Below are 20394 nucleotides of genomic sequence, written 5' to 3' on the forward strand. Positions count from 1 at the left end.
GTTGTTGTTTAGACCTTAAACCTGGGCTCTTGGCAGCGGATAAGCGCCGGAGCTGCAACTTCTGGGGTTTTGCGCGAAGGAGGAAGGAAGGTTCTGGAGCAGCCGCGTACCTGGCCCGTGCAGCGGGTCGAGCCCACCTCCCGCGGGCGCTCTCCCCACCCCTCGGCACCCCGCCCGCGGGGAGGCGCGGCTCTCGCCGGCGCCCAGAGGTTTCCAGCTGTTGATGCCTGGATGGACCTGGCTGCAGGGAGGAGGAGGGACCTCTGTGTCCCTCCCTCCTTCTCCCTCTCCCCACCCTTCCTCCCTCCTCCTCCCCCCGCTCGCGCTGTCTCCCTCCCTCTTTCTCCTCCGAGGCTGGCTGTGGAGTCGCCTCGCCGGCGCGAGCAGCGAGCGGCCGGCTCGGGACCGGGGAGTGCGCGCGCGGGTGCCGCCGGCCGGCCCGGGGGGCGGCGAGCCGGGCTCCGCGCTCGGGGGGCGCCGCCGAGCCGGGCGCGATCGCGGCGGGGCGCGGAGCCCGAGCGCCGGGCGCGGGCGGGCGGGCGCGCGGCGGGCCGGAGCCGGCGGCCGGCCGGGGCAGAGGGCAGAGTGCAGAGAGCGGCCTGGCCGCGGCCGCGGCGCCGCCCGGCCGGAACCCAGCTCGCCGGCCCGGACGCCGGCCCGTCGCGGGGCGCGGAGCCGGGGTGGCCGCGAGTGGCCGGCGACTCCCCGGCCGACGGCGGGGGGCGTGCCCCCGTGCGGCCCCGCCGGGGCATGTGAGCGGGAAGCCGGCGCTGCCCGCCGCCAGGACCCGGAGCCCGGAGCAGCAGGAGCGCCCGGCGGATAGTAAGTGCGCCCCCTCCGCGCGCCGCGCGCCCCGTCCCCACCCTCGGAAGTTTGACACTCGCGCCCCCACGCTGCTGGGCACACGCCGGCTCGCGGCGCGGCCGCCCGGCGTTCTCGACAAAGTTTGATCGAGAAGGAACGGGTGCCCCCTCCCTTACCCGCCCCCCCACCCCAGCGCGCCGCGGCGAGGCCGGCAGCGGCTCCTCGCGGGCACCCCTGGGGCGCGGTGCAGAGGGAGGGCAGCCTGGCGAGGCCGGGGTGACGGCGCGCACCGCCACGGGCCGAGCCCCGGGCCCCGCCGAGCAGCCTGCGGAGGAGCCGCGGGGGCCCGGCTGCCCAGCAGAAGCCCCGGCGACCCCGGGTGCGGGCGCCCGCGCGCGCAGACCCCCGCGCGCCCCGCGTCCCGGCCGCGCGCGCCGCCCCGGGCACCCTTCCGCCCCCCTCCCCGGCCGGCCGGCCCCGCGCTGCCGCTGCTGCTGCTGCTGCTGCTGCTGCTGCCTCGGGTTGGTTTGCTGCTCCCGGTCCAGCCCGGAGCCAGCCCCCCCCTCCCAACCCCCATTTTTTTCCGCCTTTGCCCGTCGGAGGTGAATCTTTTCTTCCCCGATTTCCCTGCAAATGCAAATCGCGCCCGGCGGGGAGGGAGGTGAGGAGGTGGGGAGGAGGGCGAGTTGCCGGGTTCCCGGCGGCTCGCCATTGTTTTCCCACCCCGCGCGTTCCATACGTAAACACACACACCCCGCACACACACGCGCGCACACGCACACGCGTGTGTGCCCGTGTGTGCGCAGCGGCGGCTTCACCCCCGGCCGCGTGTGCGTGTGCGTGTGTGTGTGTGTGTGTGTGTGCGCGCGCGCGTGTGTGTGTGTGTGCACGCACGCACGCCGGCAGTTTCCAGTCCCCAGGCACGCAGGGGTCGCCCGCGGGATTCTCCCGGCTGCCCGCCCGCGCCGCCTCCTCCAGGCTGGAGGTGCCCCATTAACCCGCGCCGGGGAGGACGGGGACGTGGGGGTGGCCGAGAGCCCCGGGCGGGGCCGCGAGCCGTGCCTTGGGCGGGAAGTGCGTTTTGAACTTCAGTCCTGGCCCTTCCCGGGAGGACCCCGAGTGCAGGGCAGCGGCTCCCGCCCTGGTGGGCCGCCGGCAGCTGCGAAGACTCCAGCCGCGCTTTTGGCAGCCGCCTCGGTGACAGGGGCTCGGAGGAAGCCGAGGAGTTTTCCTGGGAAGTTTGCTTGGACTCTGTGGGAATTTCCGGGCAGGGCGCCTGGGCTCCGGTGCTGGTGAAGGGGTCTCGTGAAAGACAGCCAAAAAAGGATGCTGCTACCGGCTGTGGTTTCCAGAGACCCCGGTTCCCACCGTGCTCTCACAGGAAGTTGAGGCTGGGTCCGAATTCTACCCTAATTCTGCTGTCCTGAGCTCGGGCGGGACCCTTAACTTTCCTGGGTTTCCCCCCCCCCACTCCCCCCTGTGCAAAGACAGGCTTGAAACCGGCCACGGATGGGCACTTGAAAGCTGCCGATCCCACGCCCCTCCGGGCTGGGCCAGAGAGCCCAGCAGTAGCGCCGGGGCCAAGGCTCTGGAATCAGGTCTCAGATACTCCACTGGCAACAAGGTCCCGAGCAGTTTGAGTTTCCTAGCCTGCAGCCGACTGCGCCGCTGTGGGGTTGAGTACCAACAATGCCTACTCAGAACTGGCCCGATGGCCGGAGGCCTCTGCACTGCTAGAGCAGGCGCTGGAGAAATGTTAGTTGCTTGTACGGTCTTCCCCTGTGATTCCACTGCCCTCTGCGGCTGGGCTCATTTAATCAATTATCATAATTGTCCGTGTCTGGGCAGGAGGCAGGCTCACACTGCTTCCCCAGCTTCTCTGTTCTCTACTCTCCCATCTTGCACCTTGTCGGATAAATACCACCGGCTTGTTAACTCTTTCATCTCCCCCCCCCCCCTTTGCTCCTCAGTCTCTCCTCACCCTTGCAAATCATTCTTAGCCCCGTTGCAACTGCTTTCTCGGTGGGAATGCGGGGGGTGGGGGGGGGAACGTGTGGTGGTCCCAGGAAGGAAGCGTCGTCCCCTCGGGGGCATCCTTGCAGTGTCCTGGCCCGGGCTGCTGGCTCCGGATTGGATGTGCGCATTTGTGTCTCTGGGGCTGCTGGATTTCCGGAGAGAGGAGCCCAGGTGTCTGGGTCCCCCCGGGGGCGCAGAAGCAGGTGGGCTGGGCGGGGGCTGCTCCGATGGGAGCAGGACTCTTGGGCAGTGGCGGTGGGTGGCTGCTGCGTCGTCACCTGCCTCCAGGGCTCACTTGGGAAGCTAGAATACCCAACGCCCCGGTTCCTGGATGTGGAATTTGGGGCAGGTGAGGGGGAAAGTCTCACCTCTTAACTTTCCACTTGCAGTTGCAGAGAATTTGAGTGTCAACGTGCTCCTGGGCTGATTCTGGACCCTGCCAATAGGCTACCCTAATAAGCGGTGAGCTGGCGAACCGGAAGAGTGACTTCTGCCTAGCCCCACTGCCTGAGGATGCTTCCTCTTCTCTCCTGACCTCTAACCCCATGGCAGGCGTTGAGGACCAGGAAGGGCAAAGATGTGGCCGAAAGATTGTTTCTTTGGGGGGGTGGCAGATGGGGTTGGGTTTGGGGTTGGCACACCTGGCAGTGCTCAGGGCTTCTGGCAGTGCCGGGGGTGGGGAGGCCGTCTGGGGGGCCAGAGATGGAACCTGGGTCGGCGGTTGGCGAGGCTAAAGCACCCTATTCTATGCTCAGTGGTCCTGCAGGCGTGCGGTTTTCAGTGAGCACAGCCTGGTGGTCATCCTCAGCAGAATTTTGTTGAGTGCCTGAGACACCAGGCCCTGGGGGTCGGGGCAGAACCTGTCTGCCCCCCAGGAGCTGGGCAGATAGTGCCTGGAAACAAAGAGCCGGGACAGAGTCTGCTTGCCTGTGATGTGGAGAAATGCCGCGTGTGAGGTGAGGCATGTGCGTGCGCGGGGCCTGCCTGACACCAGGGGCCGGGCTGTGAAAAAGGCGTCCTGGGGAGGAGGAGCAGCAGAAACGAGAGCCCCAGGAGCAGACCAGACTGCGTGGGGTTTGTTTTGGGGGTCACACCCGGCAGCGTTGAAGGAGCACACCTGGTGGGCTCAGGGAGCCATATGGGGTGCCAGGGGGCGACCCCGAGTCGGTCACGCACCAGGCAAGTGCCTTAGCTGCTGTGCTGTCTCCCCAGCCCCTGGTAGATCAGTCTGCAGAGATCAGAGGTGCGAGCGAGGTTATATGGAACCTGGGGGGGCAGGTGGAATGTCTAGGAGTCTGGGTTTGGTTTTGTTCTTTGGTTTGGGGCCCATACCCGGCGATGCCCAGGGGTTGCTTCTGGCTCTGCACTCAGGAATTACCATATGGAATGCCAGGGATTGAACCCGGGTCAGCTGCATGCAAGGCAAACGCCCTACCAGCTGTGCTATTGCTCCGGCCCCCTTTCTTTCTTTCTTTTGTTTCCTTTGGTTTTTGGCTGTGCCCCAAGGTCTTACTCCTGACCCTGTGCTCAGGGCTCACTCCTGGCACCTTCAGGAGACTATGGGGAGCAGGGATTGAGCCTGGGTCGCTGCGTGCAAGGCTATTCACCCGCGCGGTACTGTGGCTGCAGCCTCTGCTGATAACTGATTTTCAAAGATGGGTACACAGGAAACCAGAATTCCCCGGGGGAAGGAAAATGGTGGCTGAGAGTACGGTGGAAACAAGACTTTTTTTTTTTTTTTTTTGCTTTGTGGGTCACACCCGGCGATGCACAGGGGTTACTCCTGGTTCTACACTCAGGAATTACTCCTAGCGGTGTTCAGGGGACCCTATGGGATGCTGGGATTCGAACCTGGGTTAGCCGCGTGCAAGGCAAACGCCCTACCCGCTGTGCTATCACTCCAGCTCCAAGACTTCTTTCTTATTTGGCTTTGGGGCACCCTGGCAGTGCTCAGGGCTTACTCCTGGCTCTGCGCTCAGGGATCACTCCTGGTGGTGTCCAGGGGTCCACATGGGGGGCCAGGAATCAGACCCCAGTTGGCCACGTGCAAGGCAAATTCAATCCTAACTGCTGTGTCCTTTTGTTCCTTTTGAACGTAGTACAGTGTGCTTGTGTGAACTATATCTGTATAAACAAAACCCAGAAAGCATGGCTTATTATTATTTATTTTGAGCTCTGGGGCCCACACCCAGCTGTGTTCAGGGCTTAGCCCTGGCTCTGCGCTGACATCATTCCTGGCAGTGCTCGGGGAGTCCACAGGCAGGATTGGAGATACCGGGGTAGGCGGTGGGCAAGGCAAGCTTAACCTGTACTATCTCTCCAGCCCCCCTCCCCCGAAAGCCCAGTTTAAAAAAGAATCACTTACAGCCGAGAAACATAGCAAATCAAAAGGGGAAATGGTATAAAGCGATAGCGTAGTCCCAGACTCATGCAGATAATTATGTGTCCGCGTGCCCCTCACCCCCTTCCAGAGAGATCAGACGGCTGCCTCGAAATGTTTACAGAGCTAATCCTTCGCGCTGGACGTGTGGGTGATTTTTGTTTATTTTTTTGATTTATTTATTTATTTTTTTTTGGTAAAGTCTTCTACAATGGTCATGAATTACTTGGGGAAGTGGAAAATTGTGGATGAGAGGGTGGTTCTGTGGGTGGTGAGAGCAGTTAGGAGCCCAGCAAGAGGGGAAGCGGAGACACCAGTGGGGGGTGGATGGGACTCTGATGAGGCCTGAGATTAGGGTGGGCCAATCGGAGATTTGTTGGGGGGGCGGGTAGACAGTCTCTGGGGAGACCAGTGCAGCCTGGCCCTCCCTTTGCCCCTTGCCTGGAGGGGACCCCGCCCTCCAGCTCAGAGCAGGGCCCAGACTGCCTGCGTCAGTCGTGGTGAGGAGTCCCCATGCAGCCCAGCTTGGGGACTGTCCCCTTTGCTGATTTCCTCCTGCTGGGGAAAGGGACCATTTTCTCCACTGATAACTAGTGTGGTCAGGGAGAGGGATTCAGACCCAGGAGAGAGGTGACATCTCCTTGCTTTGGCTTGTAGTTTTGGTCACAGCCGGCAGTGCTCAGGGCTTACTCCTGGCTCTGCCTGCACTCAGGGGTTACACTCCTGGGAGGGTTCCAGGGACCATAGGGGATGCCGGGGATGGTAATCCAGGGCAAATGCCCTACCTCCTCCTGCCCCGAGAAGGAACATCGCTGAGCCTCTCTTTTCCTGCCTGTGAAATGGGGCCATAGCAGCGCCTCAGAACTCTTAAGAGGCTTGTGTCTGTGCACGTCTCAAGCTTGGCTCCTTGACTTGGTTCCGGTTTGGGCTGGTGTGGCTGGACACATTGGCCTGGGCGAGGCCTGTTTCTCGGAGGGTCTTGGCGTCGCTGCCCTGGAGGACTGGACACTCGAGGGGTTGCTGGGAGTCGGGCCGTGATCACGCAGCTCCCCCGAGCAGGTCCCAGGACGTTGGTGTCTCTGGAAAAAAAGTGAAATTTAAATGCGGCTGTGGTGGGGGTGAGACGGAGTGTTTGAAAAGGGTTCTGTGCAGGAGGGCGGGCGCGGCCCCCCGTGAATCGTGCCCTGAATGGGAATGAGTTCTGTGCGCACTGTTGACTTAACAGGGTTCGCTCCTGCCCAGACTCGCTCCGATCCTCACCCTTTGCTGGAACCCGGATGTGTGAGCCAGGAGGGCCGTCACCGGGGCCCGGTGATGGTGGCCTCATGGCTCCTGCTGTCCCCCTCCTCCCCCGTCTTCCTGCTCCCACGCAGGACTCAGGGGCCTTCCTGGGGGCGTCCTTGGCCTCACCTGATGGGAGGACTCAGGAGGGGGCTGTGGCCGGCAGCTCGGATCAGAGTGACGGCTTCCCTGATCCTTTCCCTCTTGAGCCCCCCAGTCTGCCCCGTACCTGCGGAGGACAGGTGGGTCACAGACGGGCCCCCGGCAGCTTCCTGCCCCTCCTGGCCTGCTCTTGCTCTCCTGTTTCTGGGGGGATGCCTGGGTCGGGGGCGGGAGCTGCAGGCCGAGGGATCCAGCAAGTGGTCAGGCTGGGAGGAAGTGGCCAAGTGGCCAGGCCCCTCTCCCAGTTCATCTGGGAGGCCCCCCCCCACGCCCAGCTGTGTGGCCCAGCGGCTTCCCGTGGGAGAGCGACGCGTGATTATAAATGTTGAGGATTCTAACCAAGGACAGTCTTTGGGTTGGTTGGTTGGCTGGTTGGCTGTTGTGCCCGCCCAGAGCCTCTGGGGTTACTCCTGGCTCTGCACGCCGCAGTCTGTCCTGGCTGGGGTGCCCAGGACGGAGCCTGGGCCCACCACATGCCAGCCCCCTCCCTGTGGCAGAGCGAGGCCCAGAGCCCAGCGCCCAGCGCAGTTTCTCGGGGAGGGGTGTGCATGCAGGGAGTGGCGGAGGGGAGGAAAGAAGGAAGAAATGGAGGGAAGGAGGAAATTTCAGACTCCCCACTGCCACCTGTTTCTGAACCGGCTGCCCCTCCACCCTGGGCCGCCAGCCTGCCGTGGGGAGTCTGGGTACTGAGGCCCCCCCACCCCCCGCGTGGCCTTAGCATTTAAAAGGCCTTGGCAAGAGTTTTGCCTTGGTTGGGGGAAGGGGCAGGGATTTTGTGTGAAGCTGGCCCCCGGCGTCTAAGGTGGGGTTCAGGCCTGGGGAAAGGAGGGTGGCCCTGGCTGGACCGGGACCGGGACCGGGACCGGGACCAGGGCTCCCTTCCCCCGACTGGGCCCGGCTCCCCGGGGGAGCAGCCCGGGAGGCCGAGCTCTCCTCCCCCGGGCCCGCCCTGGCCCCATGTTGCGTCCCAGTGGAATGTGAGCCCCGGGAGCAGGAGGGGTGGCTGGCACCCCCAGTGGTGGGGAGACTGGGGTGAGGCCTGCCCTGGGCGTGCCCGGAGGTGCTGGTGTGATGAGGGCCCGCCCGGACAGCACCTGGGTTTTCTTCTCTTTTTCTCCCCAAGAGTAGCTGATTCTCCCCTCTCTGTCCCTGTCCCTTGAAAGGAGGACGGCGGGTGTGTCACGAATCGGAATGGACCGAGCACGCTCGGGATCATCAGGCACGGCACAGGAGAGGCAGCCCGGGTTCCGCCCCCGGGAGTCAGGAGGCGCCAAGAGGGGCCCTGGGGAGGGAGGACACCAGCGGCGGGGACCCCACGGGCTCTGACCGAGGTGGGCAGCCGAGCGCTGGTGTCGGCGGGGGGTGGGGGCAGCAGGAGCGGGAGTGGGGGGGCAGCAGGAGCGGGAGTGGGGCCTTGGCTTCGGCTGCCCTCAGAGGACACCAAGGCGCTGTTTCTTGCCCATCTCAGCTTTGTGCTCAATTGTAGGGAAGAGCTTCCCGTCTGGGGCTGGACGGGGGGTGGGACAGTCTCAAACCTGCCCCCCCCAATTGAGGGGGCCTCAGTCACCCTTTCTGAGAGCTCCCCTCTGGGCCTGGACCTCAAGGGGTGCTGACCAGGGAGGGAGCTGATGGAAAGGGGGGTGACTCTGTGTGTGTGTTGTGTGTATATGTGTGTGTGTGTGTGACATGTGTTTGTGGTGTATGTCTGTGGCGTGCCTGAGTGTGGTATATGCATGCATGTTGTGGGGAGGTATGTATGGTCCATGTGTTGGTGTGTGGGGTGTGTGGAATATGTGTGTGATGGGGGTGTGTAGTGTGGGGGCAGTGTGGGAGCTGGTGTATGAGAGGTGTGTGTGCATGTGTGATGTGCATGTGTGTGTGTGTGTGTGTGTGTGCATGTGGGGGGGGGCGTAAGTGTTTGCTCAGTGGGGCTCCATCATACTAATACTTAAAAGGCCAAGGGGGAGGGGGCTGGAGGGGTGAGGCCAGCCAGCGGGCTGTCCCCTCTCTGGTCCCACTTCCTCCTGCACTGCCCCTGAGTGGGACCCCTGGCTGGCCTGGTGAGACGGGAGGAGGCCGTGTCTCCGTGTAGTCGGGTGAGGGGCTCAGTGTCTCGGGCCGGAAGAGAGGTCCGGGAGGAGGAAGTGGGCTGAGCAGGGAGGCAGGAGCTGCGTCCTGGCTATCGGGGGGAGTCAGGGCCTGCTTTGCCCAATGCCGGTCCCCTTTTCTCTCGAGCCCACCCGACCTCCGCCCATACCCCTCAACATGAGGTGTGGGGGGGACTGGGGCTCTTGTCACCCTGTCCCGGCACTGATTGGGTAGGGGACCGTGGGGGGCAGGCTGTGGCCTTCACACTTCAGCCCCTTGGGCCGTTGGCCAGCCCCCCACAACCTAATGCGGGGAGCGCTCTGATGGAGGATAGGGGGCTCCTGCCTCCCCCCATAGCGCGCCCTCCCCCAGGCCCCACGGGGTCTCTCTTCACCCCAGCCTTGCCCTCTGCCATCAGACCTTCTGTCTCGCTCCCTCCTCCCTCTGGCTTGAGTTGTGGAACTAACTTGGCGTTTGCTCTTGGCTCAGAGCAGCTGTCGCCCCAGAGTCCTGAGCCAGAGGAAAAGGGGTCTGGGCAACTAGGGTGCCCCCTGAGGAAGGAGGGGCACCCGGGGGGGCACTCCAGGAAGACTCCCTGTAGGAAGGGGTGGTTTGGCAAGAACTGGAAAAGAGCAGGTGGTCAAGGCAGATCCCACCTGTCTGGGGGGTTTCCCCTGGGTCTGCCCGAGGGACCCTCGGCACCGTGGCTTTGAGGACGAACACAAGTTGCTTTTGTTTTTGTTTTGCGGGGGGTTGGTAGGGAATGGGCACACCTGGCTGGGCTCAGGGGTTATTCCTGGCTCTGTGCTCAGGGGTCACTCAGGCTGTGCTTGGGGACCCATAGGAGATGCTGGGAATCGAACCCCGGTCAGCCACGTGCAGGGCAAACGCCATGGTTCCGACCCGGGGCAGAGGCGGATTCCCGCCACCCCAAGGCCTCCTTCAGCAGTGAGCGGGATCTGCCCGCGTGCAGGGGAGGAGGCCTGGGGGCGCAGGGCTGTGGGTTCAGGAGGACGTGGGCTCTCGTGATGGTGCCCCCAGCTGCCCGGGACTGGGGTCTCCCCAACAACCTGGGGGAGAGGGTGCCAGGTGGCCGGGCCGGCTGGCGGGTGTCGGTGCCTGCACTGTTCCCCTCCCTGCAGGCCTCCCTGCCCTCCCGAAAGTCAACAACCGTGTCAACAGCGGGTGATCATGTCCGGGCTGCCAGGGCAGGGCAGGTGCTGGCAGGGCTGCCCGAGCCCCTCGCTGGGCACCGGCCCCGGCTGCTGGTGCTGCCGGATAAACAAGGCCGTGCGGGCTGGCCACGAGGGAGGGAGGCCACGGGCAGGCGGCAGGGGGACAGGTGTCCCAGGAGGCCGACACAAAGGCCCTCTTGTCCCTCCTCCCTGGCCGGGGAGCCCAGAGTCCAGCCCAGGTCGGCCAGAGGGTGCGGGAAAGAGTTCGGCCAGGTGCCGCCTGCCAGACCCGCCTGTCTGGCTCGGGACTAGGTGAACCAGGCCCCCGGGGGGTCGGGCACGCTGGCGCCCCACCAGGAGGATGGCGGGACCCTGTGCTCTGACTCTGGTTGCCAGGAACACACGGGAAAAGCTCCTGGAGCTTCCTGGCAGAGAGAAGAGCTGGATGTCGGGACTGCGGGAAGGAGGCGAGATTCCAGGTGGGACTGGGGGCCCAAGAGTGGCCCCCTCCGCTCTCCTTATTTTATTCTTTTTGGGTCACACCCGGCAGTGCGCAGGGGTTATTCCTGGCTCTGCACTCAGGAATTACTCCTGGCAGTGCTGGGAGACCATATGGGATGCTGGGAATCGAACCCCGGTCGGCCGTGTGAAAGGCAAACGCCCTACCCGCTGTGCTATCGCTCCAGCCCCTACTCTCCTTATTTTATTTGCGCGGCGGGGGGTGGGGGGTTGGTGGTGCACATTCAGGGTACTCAGAGCATACTCCTGGCTCTGTGCTCAGGGGTCACTTCCGCTGGGCTCAGGACCATATGGGATGCGAGAGCTTGACCCCTGGTCAGCTGCGTGCAAATGCCCTCTGCTATACTGCCTCTGATCAAACCTTCACTGAGTAGTTGCCATGTGCCAAGCCTGGCACGAGGGACAGGGGAGCCAGGAGGGACGGTGCCCGCTGTCTCTGCTGGGTCGTCTCGGTCTCTCCGTCTCCTTCTCTGTGATGAAACGGCCCCATGAGGGGCATCCGCGGGGCGGGGAGGTGTGGGGGGGGAGGCCAGGTGAGGTGTGGGGGCTGTTCCGGCCGCTCCTGTCTTTCCTCGTCCTGCACCCCAGCCCACCTGCGAGCCCCACTGTCTCCAAACAAACACCAGACTTAGTTCGGCAGAGGCAGGTGAAGAGCAGGGGGCCTTCCCAGTCAGAGTTCTGGATTTGTAGCACTAGGAATTGGAATCTTGACACTGGACCATTCGCTTCTTTTTTTTTTTTGACCACACCTGGCAGTGCTCTGGGGACCATACGGGATGCCAGGTTTGAACCCTGGTTGGCCACGTGCAAGACAAGCTCCCCGCCATGGTACACTCCAGCCCCGATTCACCTTGTTTTGTTGAGCCGCATTTTCCGTCTGGTGAAATGGGGTCACGGCATGTCCTGTGTCGGGGGGCTGTGGCCCCCTGAGATGCGTGCGGTTGGGGTTGGTGGGAACTGTCAGGCCTGCTTTCTGGCTGGGCTCTTTTTTTTTTTTTTTTGCTTTTTGGGTCACACCTGGCGATGCACAGGGGTTATTCCTGGTTCACGTACTCAGGAATTACTCCTGGCGGTGCTCGAGGGACCATTTGGGATGCTGGGAATCGAACCCGGGCCGGCCGCCGTGCAAGGCAAACGCCCTACCCGCTGTGCTATCGCTCCAGCCCCATGGCTGGGCTCATTTTGTCAGGAACCATGTGGGCCTCTCGCTCTGTCTGTCTGTCTGTCCTGCAGGTCAGGGGCCAGCAGGCTGCTGTTTCCCAGCTCATTCAGCCATGCCCGAGGCCCAGGGCCAAGAGGGCCAACCCTGGCCTTTCCTGGGCACCGCGGGCACTGCTGGGCGGGCGCTGCTTCTGTGGCGCCCTGTCCCGCCTTGCCTCTGCTGCTGGTGCGAGGGCTCCGGGCTGCCTCGACCCCACTTTCCGGTCTGCGTCCCGGGACGGGCCCTTTCAACCCCGCTGAGCGTTTCTGGAACGGTTGAGTCAGGGGACCACCCTGGCAGTGGGTCGCAGTTTCGGAGTTCAGGCACGGCTCACTCTCACACCCCACGTCCGGACCGGCCACTGCCCACCGGGCGCCCCTGTGTGCACGTCCAGCCTCCCTCGGGGGCGTGTCCAGCCCTGCACCCTGGACGGGCAGCGTGTCCGACCCGCGGCCGTGGGTGAGGAAATGGAGACTCGCAGGGGGAGGGCTCGGGGCCGGGCCTGTCTGTGCAGAACTGGGGAGGCCCCGCGGGGGTCCCAGACACGCTCCGTGGGGTCCTCGCGGGAGCTCCTGCTCTGCCTCTGGCGGTGGGAGCGGCAGTGAGCACTGAGAGTCATGAGCGGGACCGACCTGAGACCGATCTGGCCGGAGCCTTGAGCCCCCCCATTCTGACTCCCCCCTCGGCACTCATTTCTCCCCGAGACTGAGACCGGGGAGGGTCGTGCCGCAAAGGGGGTGACAGTGGGGCAGGACAGCGCAATGGGGGGGGGGGGCTCCCCGTCCGAGGTGGCCCCAGGAGCAGAGCCAGCAGGAGGGGGTTACGGCGGTGGGCGTTGGTGGTGGGGGGTCGCAGGTCTTTTTCCTGGAGATTTGGCTGCTCGTGTGCCTGGCCTCCCCCAGGCATGGCCGGACGTGCCTCTCTCGCCATCGGTCCCTCCGAAGACGGTGCTCGGGCCTTGAGCATGCGTCTGCACTGCCCGCGCCTGCACCGGGGTCATCCCTGCTATGCAGCTGCCCGCTCGGGGCTGAGCGCAGGGGCCGGGCGGTGCCACCAGGTGCGGGATGGATCCAAGGGTCAGCGAGACCCGGCAGTGTGGATGCGGCAGCTTCCTGGGGCCCATCCGGCTCTCACCCCAAAGTGGGGGGCTAGGTGGGGGGCGGGGGGAGAGGAGCCGCCCTGCTCAGAGCCCAGCTTCCCCGAGGAGGCCTCCCCGGAAGCCGGCAGAGGCCGAGGAGCACCGAGGGAGGGCCGGGCCTCCTATTATTTTGTTTTTCAGACCGAGAATCTGTGATTCGCAATTTATGGCCCCTGCATCCGCCGCCAAGCACATTCTGTTCTCCGGCCACGGGGAAGACGCTCGGGGTCCAAGGCAGGAGGCGGGGCAGGAAGGGGGGTCGGTCACAGCTGCCCCTGCATGACCGTGGGGTGCTGGGACAGTGTCGGCGGGACAGGCCGGAGCCCTGAGCCAGGTGTGGGGTGCTGCGGGGTGCTGCGGGGAGGTGTGGGACGGTGTGGGGTGATGGGGGCCATGCGGGGCCACTTTGGGGACCACGACTGCCCGTGTGAACCCAGACGGCCCTCTCTGGGGGTGGGGTCAGGGTGCAGGAAGACCCCCGCGCCAACAGGACAGTGGCTGTGCGTGAGGCGGCCGCAGAGGGCAGCGGGCGAGATGGAGCCCCCGCGGGGCGAGAGGCGCACGAGCCCAGCCACCCCCTTTCTGCAGAACTGCTGAGCTGGTGGAATGTTCCTCCCTGCTCACCAGATCGGGGTGGTAGATAGGGCTCTGCGGGTGCCTGGGCGCTGGCCGTGTGGGTTCCGGCAGACAGACGGCAGCCGCCATGGCGCCCCCTCCACCAGGCTGGCCTCCTTGCTTCCCCCCGGCGTTCATCACTGGTCTCCGATCCTGGGAGCAAAGCTCTTCTTCCCTCCGCCTGCCCCTCACGTAAGTCGGCCTCAGAGTCCCCTCGTGTCTCCTCCTCCTCTTCCCCGGTGCTGTTTGGCTTTGACCCCGGGCCGCCCCATGGGTCAGTCTTCCACCGGACCCTCCACGTGGGGCTGGAGGCGTCCGGGTGGTGGTGCGGTGTGGTGGTCAGGGCCCGTTAGAGGGAGAAAGCCGTGGCTGGGTGAGACTCGCTCAGTCTCCAGCTGTGGGAGATCCTATTGCCCCCGCACCACTGATGGCCGCTCGGAGGTGCCCTGTCCTCCACTCTCCACTCTTCACTGCCCGGGACTCGCAGACAGTCGGGCTCTGGCATTTGATGGTTTCCCCTGGGCTTCCCGGCACAGCACCAGACTCTGCCGTCAGCACCCGAGTCCCACCCCAGGAAGTGCCAGGAGCTTTAAGGCACGAGGGTGCTGAGCCACCAGAACAGTGCTGGGGTGAGAGGACGGCCGAGACCACGGGGCCGGGGTCATGCCCGTCCACCAGCTCAGCGTGGACAGGGAGGAGCTGACCAGCATCTCCAGACGTCCAGGATGGGGCCGGAGAGAAAGCACAGCAGGGATGCTATAGCCTTGCATGCGGGCCACCCCGTTTGGGCCCCGGCACCCTGTGTGGCCCCGCCAGGAGTAAGTCCTGAGTGTAGAGCCAGGAGCAGCCCCTGAGCACTGCCAGGTGTGGTCAAAAAGCAAAGAAACAAACAACAATAAAGCAGTCCCGGGGCTGGAGCTATAGCACAGGGGGTAGGGCGTTTGCCTTGCACGCGGCTGACCCGGGTTCGATCCCCAGCATCCCATATGTTCCCCTGAGCACCGCCAGGGGTAATAATTCCTGAGTGCATGAGCCAGGAGTAACCCCTGAGCATCGCCGGGTGTGACCCAAAAAGAAAAAAAAAAAAATCCTTTCTTTCCAAAGGACCTTTCCCAAGATTTCTTTCTCTCCTTCAGCTGGCGCTGAGTCTGGTAACCGAGACAGCCCTGGCTTCCCCAGTGCCGCAGGGGGGCAGGCCCGTGCCGGCTGCGCTGACCCGTGCTGCTGGCCCTTTGGGCGCTCCGGGGCCCAGGTGAGCGAGGAGCCCCGTGCCCGGGAAGCCCAGCACAGCCCTCTGCTCCTGCGGGGAAGCCCTGGTCTTGGGCGCCCTTCCCAGGGCCACCATAGTTTGGAGGCAGGGAGGGAGCACTTGGACCCGGTCAGCTTTGCCCAGTGAGGGCCCAGGACGAGCCCGCCATCCCGGAGGGGGGCCTGTCTGGGCAGAGACGCGGGGGTCTGGGTGAGGCTGGGCTCCAAGTGGAGGCCACAGACCTGGAGTCCTGTTTATTGTTTGTTTCGATGCACCTGGCGATGCTTCAGGGTTTCTCCTGGCTCTGTGCTCAAGGATCACTCCCGGCAGTGCTCGGGCGAACCAGAGGGAGTGTCGGGGATCGAAACTGGGTCGGCCGCATGCAAGGCAAGCGCCTGACCTGCTTCACTGCCTCTCGGGCCTCCGCAGCTTCTGTGCCCAGTGTGGGGACGTGGCGCCGCCCTCCCCAGACCCTCTGCCCGGGAAGGTGCCGCCATCCCCTCTGTGCACGCGTGGCGTGGCCCAGGCTTTCCCAGGGCCAGAAGGCGCCTGAGCAGGGGTGTGGGGCTTTGCAAACCCTCCAGTGTAGAAAGACCTGACGCGCCAGGAAGCTGGGTCAGACGTGGGCGCAGTTCGCCTGGTGTGGCCGAGCAGGGCTGGGACTCGGTATCCCAGACACCGGGGACTTCTCCCGTGGTGGCCTCTGCACTGCTCTCCTGACACAGCAGCAGGTCTGCTAGGGCAGGCAGCCAGGAGGGAGAGGGTTAAATATTTCATGGAGTCGGGCCCCCTGTGACCCCACCACTGACCCCCATCCCCTGGGTCAGGAGACTGGCTGTGGGGGAGGGGAGCCGGCGTCTCTAATGGGGGCCCAGGGGGACCGGGGGAAGTGGGGAGGGGACACTGATCTCTCTTCCTCTTGGGTCAGAGATGGACAAAGAGGGGGCGGGGTGGGGGGCTTTCTCCCATTTCCACAGCGGTTCCCCGAGGGCCCTTGGGGTGCGCTGCCCTGGGTGGGCCACACTGCCCATGTGGAGTCTGGGGTCACCTTGACCAGGGATGGGCCAGTCAGAGGAAAGAGACAAGCAAAGGCCCAGCGGGCCGCCAGGGGAGAGAAAGGATGCTGGGGGGGTGTGTGGTGGGGGGCAGGGCGGCCACGTCTGTACCATGTTCGAGGTGTCCCCACTCACGGGGATGGCCTGCACCCCATCCCAGCCTGTCGGGGGGGGGGGAGCACTGGCCTGGCGTGGGGGCCTGGGGGGTACTGGGCCTCTGCTCCCAGCTGCCTCTCGGACACTTGAAGGAAGGATTTCCGGGGCAGCCCGAGAGCCGGCATTAAGGGAAGACTAAATCTCTCCCCCTGCCCCATCTTCCTGCTCCCAGATCCCCCTGCCTCCTGCGGGGGATCCCTAAATCCACCCTGTCTCAGCGGGCAGGTGCCCGCGCGAGGGAGGGGCCGGGCCCGGCCGGCTCACTGGTGGGGCAGGTGGCCCTGTCTGGCTCTGGGCTCCCCTAGACACTTCAATTAGTGCCGTTAATTATGGCTTTGCGAGCAAGCGGGCCTCCCAGCGCCTGCAGACGGCCCCGTCTGGGAGGCTGTTTATGCGCCTCTCCGCTGCAGGAGAAGTTCCCGGCAGGTACACGGTCTCCGTCGTGCGCGCGCCCGCCGGCGGCCAGCTCAGGGGCGGAAGTCCATCCCCGCGTGTGGCGGTGGCCGGCGTCTCCGAGGGGAACAGCCCTCCCCGGCCCCCCGTCACCTCGCGCCTCCGATGGTGGATCATGGAGTTCAGGGCTTTGTACTGGCCCGGTTCCCCTGGCTGCTGGAGTGTGTCACACTTCCTTTCCCATGGCTGATTCTCTCCCGCTGGATTCCCCGGGGGGGAGTGGGGAGCCGGGGGTGGGGGGTGGGGGGGCAATCACCCCTGCTCAGAGACGGGTGTCCAAGGTGGGGTGGGCGGGCAGACCAGATGTGCCCCCTCTCAGGGCCTTCCCACCTGGTGGCTCTGGGGGCTTTACCCGACCTTCTCCCAGTCTCTGCTTTCCGGGGGTTGGGAAGTCGGTGGGCTGCCTTGGAGGGAGGGGAGGGTTGTGTTTGCTTTGGGGGAGCCAACATTGTCTGTGTCAGCTGCACCGTTTCACCAGCCCACATCCTTGCCAACACGTTGCTGTTTCATGTCGCCATCATAAATGCCCCCATAAAAGGCATTTCTCGGGGGACTGGAGCCATAGCACAGCGGGGAGGGCGTTTGCCTTGCACGCGGCCGACCTGGGTTCGATTCCCAGCATCCCATATGGTCCCCTGAGCACCACCAGGAGTAATTCCTGAGTGTAGAGCCAGGAGGAACCCCTGTGCATCGCCGGGTGTGACCCAAAAAGAGCAAACAAACAAACAAACAAACAAAAAAGGCATTTCTCGGGACCATGACATAGCACCAGTGGGTAGTGCTCTGGCCTTGCATGCAACCCAGATTCAGTCTCCAGCACCCCACATAGTCCCCCGGAGCCTGGCAAGAGTGACCCCTGAGTGCAAAGCCAGGAGTAAGTCCTGAGCACCACCAAATGTGCCTCACCACACAACCCTCGGGAAAAGCAAAAAAAAAAAGAGGGGCTGGAGAGATAATACAGCGGGTAGGGTGGGCACTTGCCTTGCATTTAGCCAAGCTGGGTTCAATCCCTGGCATCGCCTATGGTCCCTGAGAGTCGCCAAGAGTGATTCCCGAGTGCAGGGTCAGGAGTCAGTCCTGAGTGTCGCCTGATGAAGCACAAAAACGAAAGAGATAGAGAGAGTAGAGAGCGCAAGCGAGCGCAGGCATTTCTCTGTGGTGCTCCATCGCCTATGTGTTTGGATTTTGGAGCCACACCCAGCAGTGCTGGTAGTGGGGACGCTACTCCGAGCTTGGGGTCTGGGGTCCCGTGGTGCCAGGGATCGAGCCCGGGCCTCTGGTGGGAAGCACTCACCATTGAGCTGCCTCTCTTGCCACCACCTTCTCAGGGCCCTGAGAACTGCTGAGACAAGCAGGAGGGGTCGGGTCTGGGGCATATTGCAGCCTTGCGGGCAGGTTGGTTGCTCCTAGACGCCCACCCGCCCGGGCCACTTTGGTCTCCGCTCTGCAGCCGGCTGACCCCCGGGGCCCTTCTGTCTCAGGAGCAGAGCAGCCCTGGCCCACCTCTGGCCCACCAGTGACCTGGGGGGGAGGAGAAGGTCTCTGGAGCGGGTGCGATAGCGGGGGGGGGGGGGGGCAGGCGCCAAGGGAGGCGGCCTCGGGGGTGTGCCCCGTGCCTGGCATTCGGTCTGTGTGTGCCCGCAAGGAGGGGCGCTGTGCTCACCTCACCCGGCCTCCTGGCCTGCTGCGCGGGGGAGGGCGTGAGACCGGGGTCTGTTCCCGCCCGTCTGCCCTTGGCTTCCCTCTCGAGGCAAGAGCCTGAGCTCAGATCAGTGACGGGGCAGCCTGAGTCCCTCAGTTTCCACCCTCGAGCTGACGCCCTGCGTGACCCGTGGAAGGAGAGGGCCGCAGGGCCGGCAGTCAGCCGCCGGGCGCCGGCTGAGACCCTGGGTGGTTGCTGAGGCTTTCGTGTTTGGGCTTTGCTGCTCAGGGGTTCCCGTGCACTCAGGACTCGCTCCCGATGGTGCTGGGGGGGCGGGGCGTATGGGATGCCGGGACTGGGCCCTGGTTGGCAAGTGCCCTCCCTGCTGTCCTACTGCCCAGCCCCATGTTCTGAGCCTTTTTAAGCTGCCGTGTCCCGAGCCACGAGACAGACGGTCCCTGTTTCAGAGGCGAGTGGAGGGAGTGGGGAGAAGGGATCCCTTGCACCATGGACAGTGGGTTGAAGGGCCCGCTCCTATTGTCTCCCCCAGGGGGGTGATGGTGGCCCTGGACTGCCCACTCTGAGGTCACCTCTGAGCCTCAACCTCACCATCTGGCAAATGGGGCCAGAACCCCAGCGGCTCAGACAACTGCTGTATAAGGATGAAGTAAGTCAGTGCTCGTAGAAGTGGGCCGGCCGAGACTTGGATGGAGCACTGCGCTCCCGAGTCACCTCTCACCGGAGGGAGGGCCTTGAAAAGCTGGTCCCCGCCAGCGTGACAAGCATTTGTGTCTGACATCTGCCAACTCCTCTGATGGTCCCGAGGGGCCCGTCTAATTGGTCGTGCTCATCACTCAGTATTTATCCGCAATGTGCCCATGATTATTTTATTATTGCTAGCATGGGGACTCCAGATGTCCGGGCCTCTCGCGCTGCCATACTTCATCCCACCCCCCGTGTCAGGGCTGTCTTTTCTGGTCGGAAGCTAGCCGGCTTCTGTTTCCGAAGGGCGCTGGATGTGGATGTCGGGGGTCCCAGGCAGACCGGGGCGCGGGCCGGCCGCTCGGGCGAGCACGTCGGGCAGAATCAGAGCCAGCAGCAGAGACTGCTCTTCTCCCCCGGCACCTTCCAGGCCCGCTGGGGAAGGCGCCAAAGCAACTCCCCCACCAGGAGCCATTAAGAAAAGGGACAAAGGCCTGTCTGCGCCCAGGCTGCTGATGGCTCAGATAACCGAGTGCAGCCTACAGGGAGCTGCTGGCCGGGGAGGGACGGGGAGGGAAGGACGGTGGCTCGGTGGGGGCACTTGGTGGTGACCAGAGAGAGCCACACAGGTCCGGCCCTGGGTTGGGAGGAGAAGAGGTTATGGGGGAGCCAGACCTGAGCAGGGGCTCCACCTGGAGGCCAGGGCACCCTTTAGGAGCGCCCGGACCTTCTTCATGCGAGGTGTGGACATTTAGGGGCGTGCGCCCCAGGGGGAGAGGGGGTCGCGGTGTTTGCTGACCACTTGCCACTGGCCCTCTGCATTCAGGCCGTGCTCCCCGTCGTGCGGCCTGGGGTTTGTGGCGTGCTTAGCGCCAGCTCACCTCGCTGCTGCTGCTGACCCATTTCCCGGGCCCTGCAGTGTGGGGGGAGGCAGGAGGAGGGGAGGAAGCAGTTGCCTTCCTGAGCCCGGGGGTGGGGTGGGGGTGGGGGACGTCCAGGATGCTGTGGGGGTTCCCCATTCTGAGAGGGGCGCGTGGGCGCGTGGGGCTGATGCCCGAAGTGCCTTAAGAGGAGCCTTGGAAACTCGGGTCCTGGGGCCCGCGTGCTTGGCCGGCCGTTCTCTGGGAGGCCATTGATGGCTCGCTTATTCATTCAGCCGCTCCGACAATGCCCCGTCTCCGTCTGCTTTCTGCCAAGCACTGTGCTGGGAATCTCACAGTCACATGAATTCTCGCCGCCCCACCCCCCCGGGAGGCGAGGGAGTTGTTCGGCCCTGGCAGAGCGCATCTGGGGAGTCTAGGGAAGACTCGGTTTCCCCAGCCCCCGCCCTGTCACCCTCCAGCTCTGGGGTCCGGCAGTTCAGCCACAGGTGCCAGCCGGGCCCCGGCCTCCTTTGTCTCTCCCGCCTCGGCCAGCCTTGGCACGCCTCATTGCCTTTGGCCGTGAAGGAGAAAGTCAGCCCGCAGAGGGGCGGAAGTGGCTCCATCTGTGCGGCCAGCAAGGCCGCGGCGCTGGTCTCCAGCCCTCGCGGCCTCCACTGGACACCGTGGGGCGTGGGTGGCCGCGGCAGGAGCCAGCTCCCAGCAGCCCGGGTCCAGGAGGAGGAGTCCAGCCCGCCCGCCCGGTCAGCAAGGCATCCTTCGCGCCTGCCTGCCTGCCCCCTAGGCCCCCGCCTTCCTGTGCCCTGCTGGGGGCGAGGCGGGGGGGGGGGGGGGGGGTGTCTGCAGGGGGTCACAGCGCTTCCTCGCCCTCTCCAGC

At 64.6% G+C, this 20394-nt stretch overlaps 1 protein-coding gene across 4 annotated transcripts in view; it reads left to right on the plus strand.

Annotated features, from left to right (window-relative positions):
* Window positions 1-555: 555 nt before the first annotated feature.
* The window catches only part of SOX13 (SRY-box transcription factor 13), a 34936-nt gene continuing 15097 nt past the window's right edge, over window positions 556-20394 (plus strand). The window contains exons 1-2 of one of the 4 annotated variants that reach the window (XM_055144678.1): window positions 13274-13571; window positions 14516-14631. In XM_055144678.1, the coding sequence (XP_055000653.1) occupies window positions 13371-13571; window positions 14516-14631 (317 nt within the window). In that variant the 5' untranslated portion in view covers window positions 13274-13370. Of the gene's footprint in view, window positions 823-3234; window positions 3283-13273; window positions 13572-14515; window positions 14632-20394 lie in introns of those variants that run through there. The other 3 variants (XM_055144677.1, XM_055144679.1, XM_055144680.1) reach the window with 3 other exon arrangements.

The sequence above is a fragment of the Sorex araneus genome, chromosome 7 (assembly GCF_027595985.1).
Source record: "Sorex araneus isolate mSorAra2 chromosome 7, mSorAra2.pri, whole genome shotgun sequence".
Lineage (NCBI taxonomy): Eukaryota > Metazoa > Chordata > Mammalia > Eulipotyphla > Soricidae > Sorex > Sorex araneus.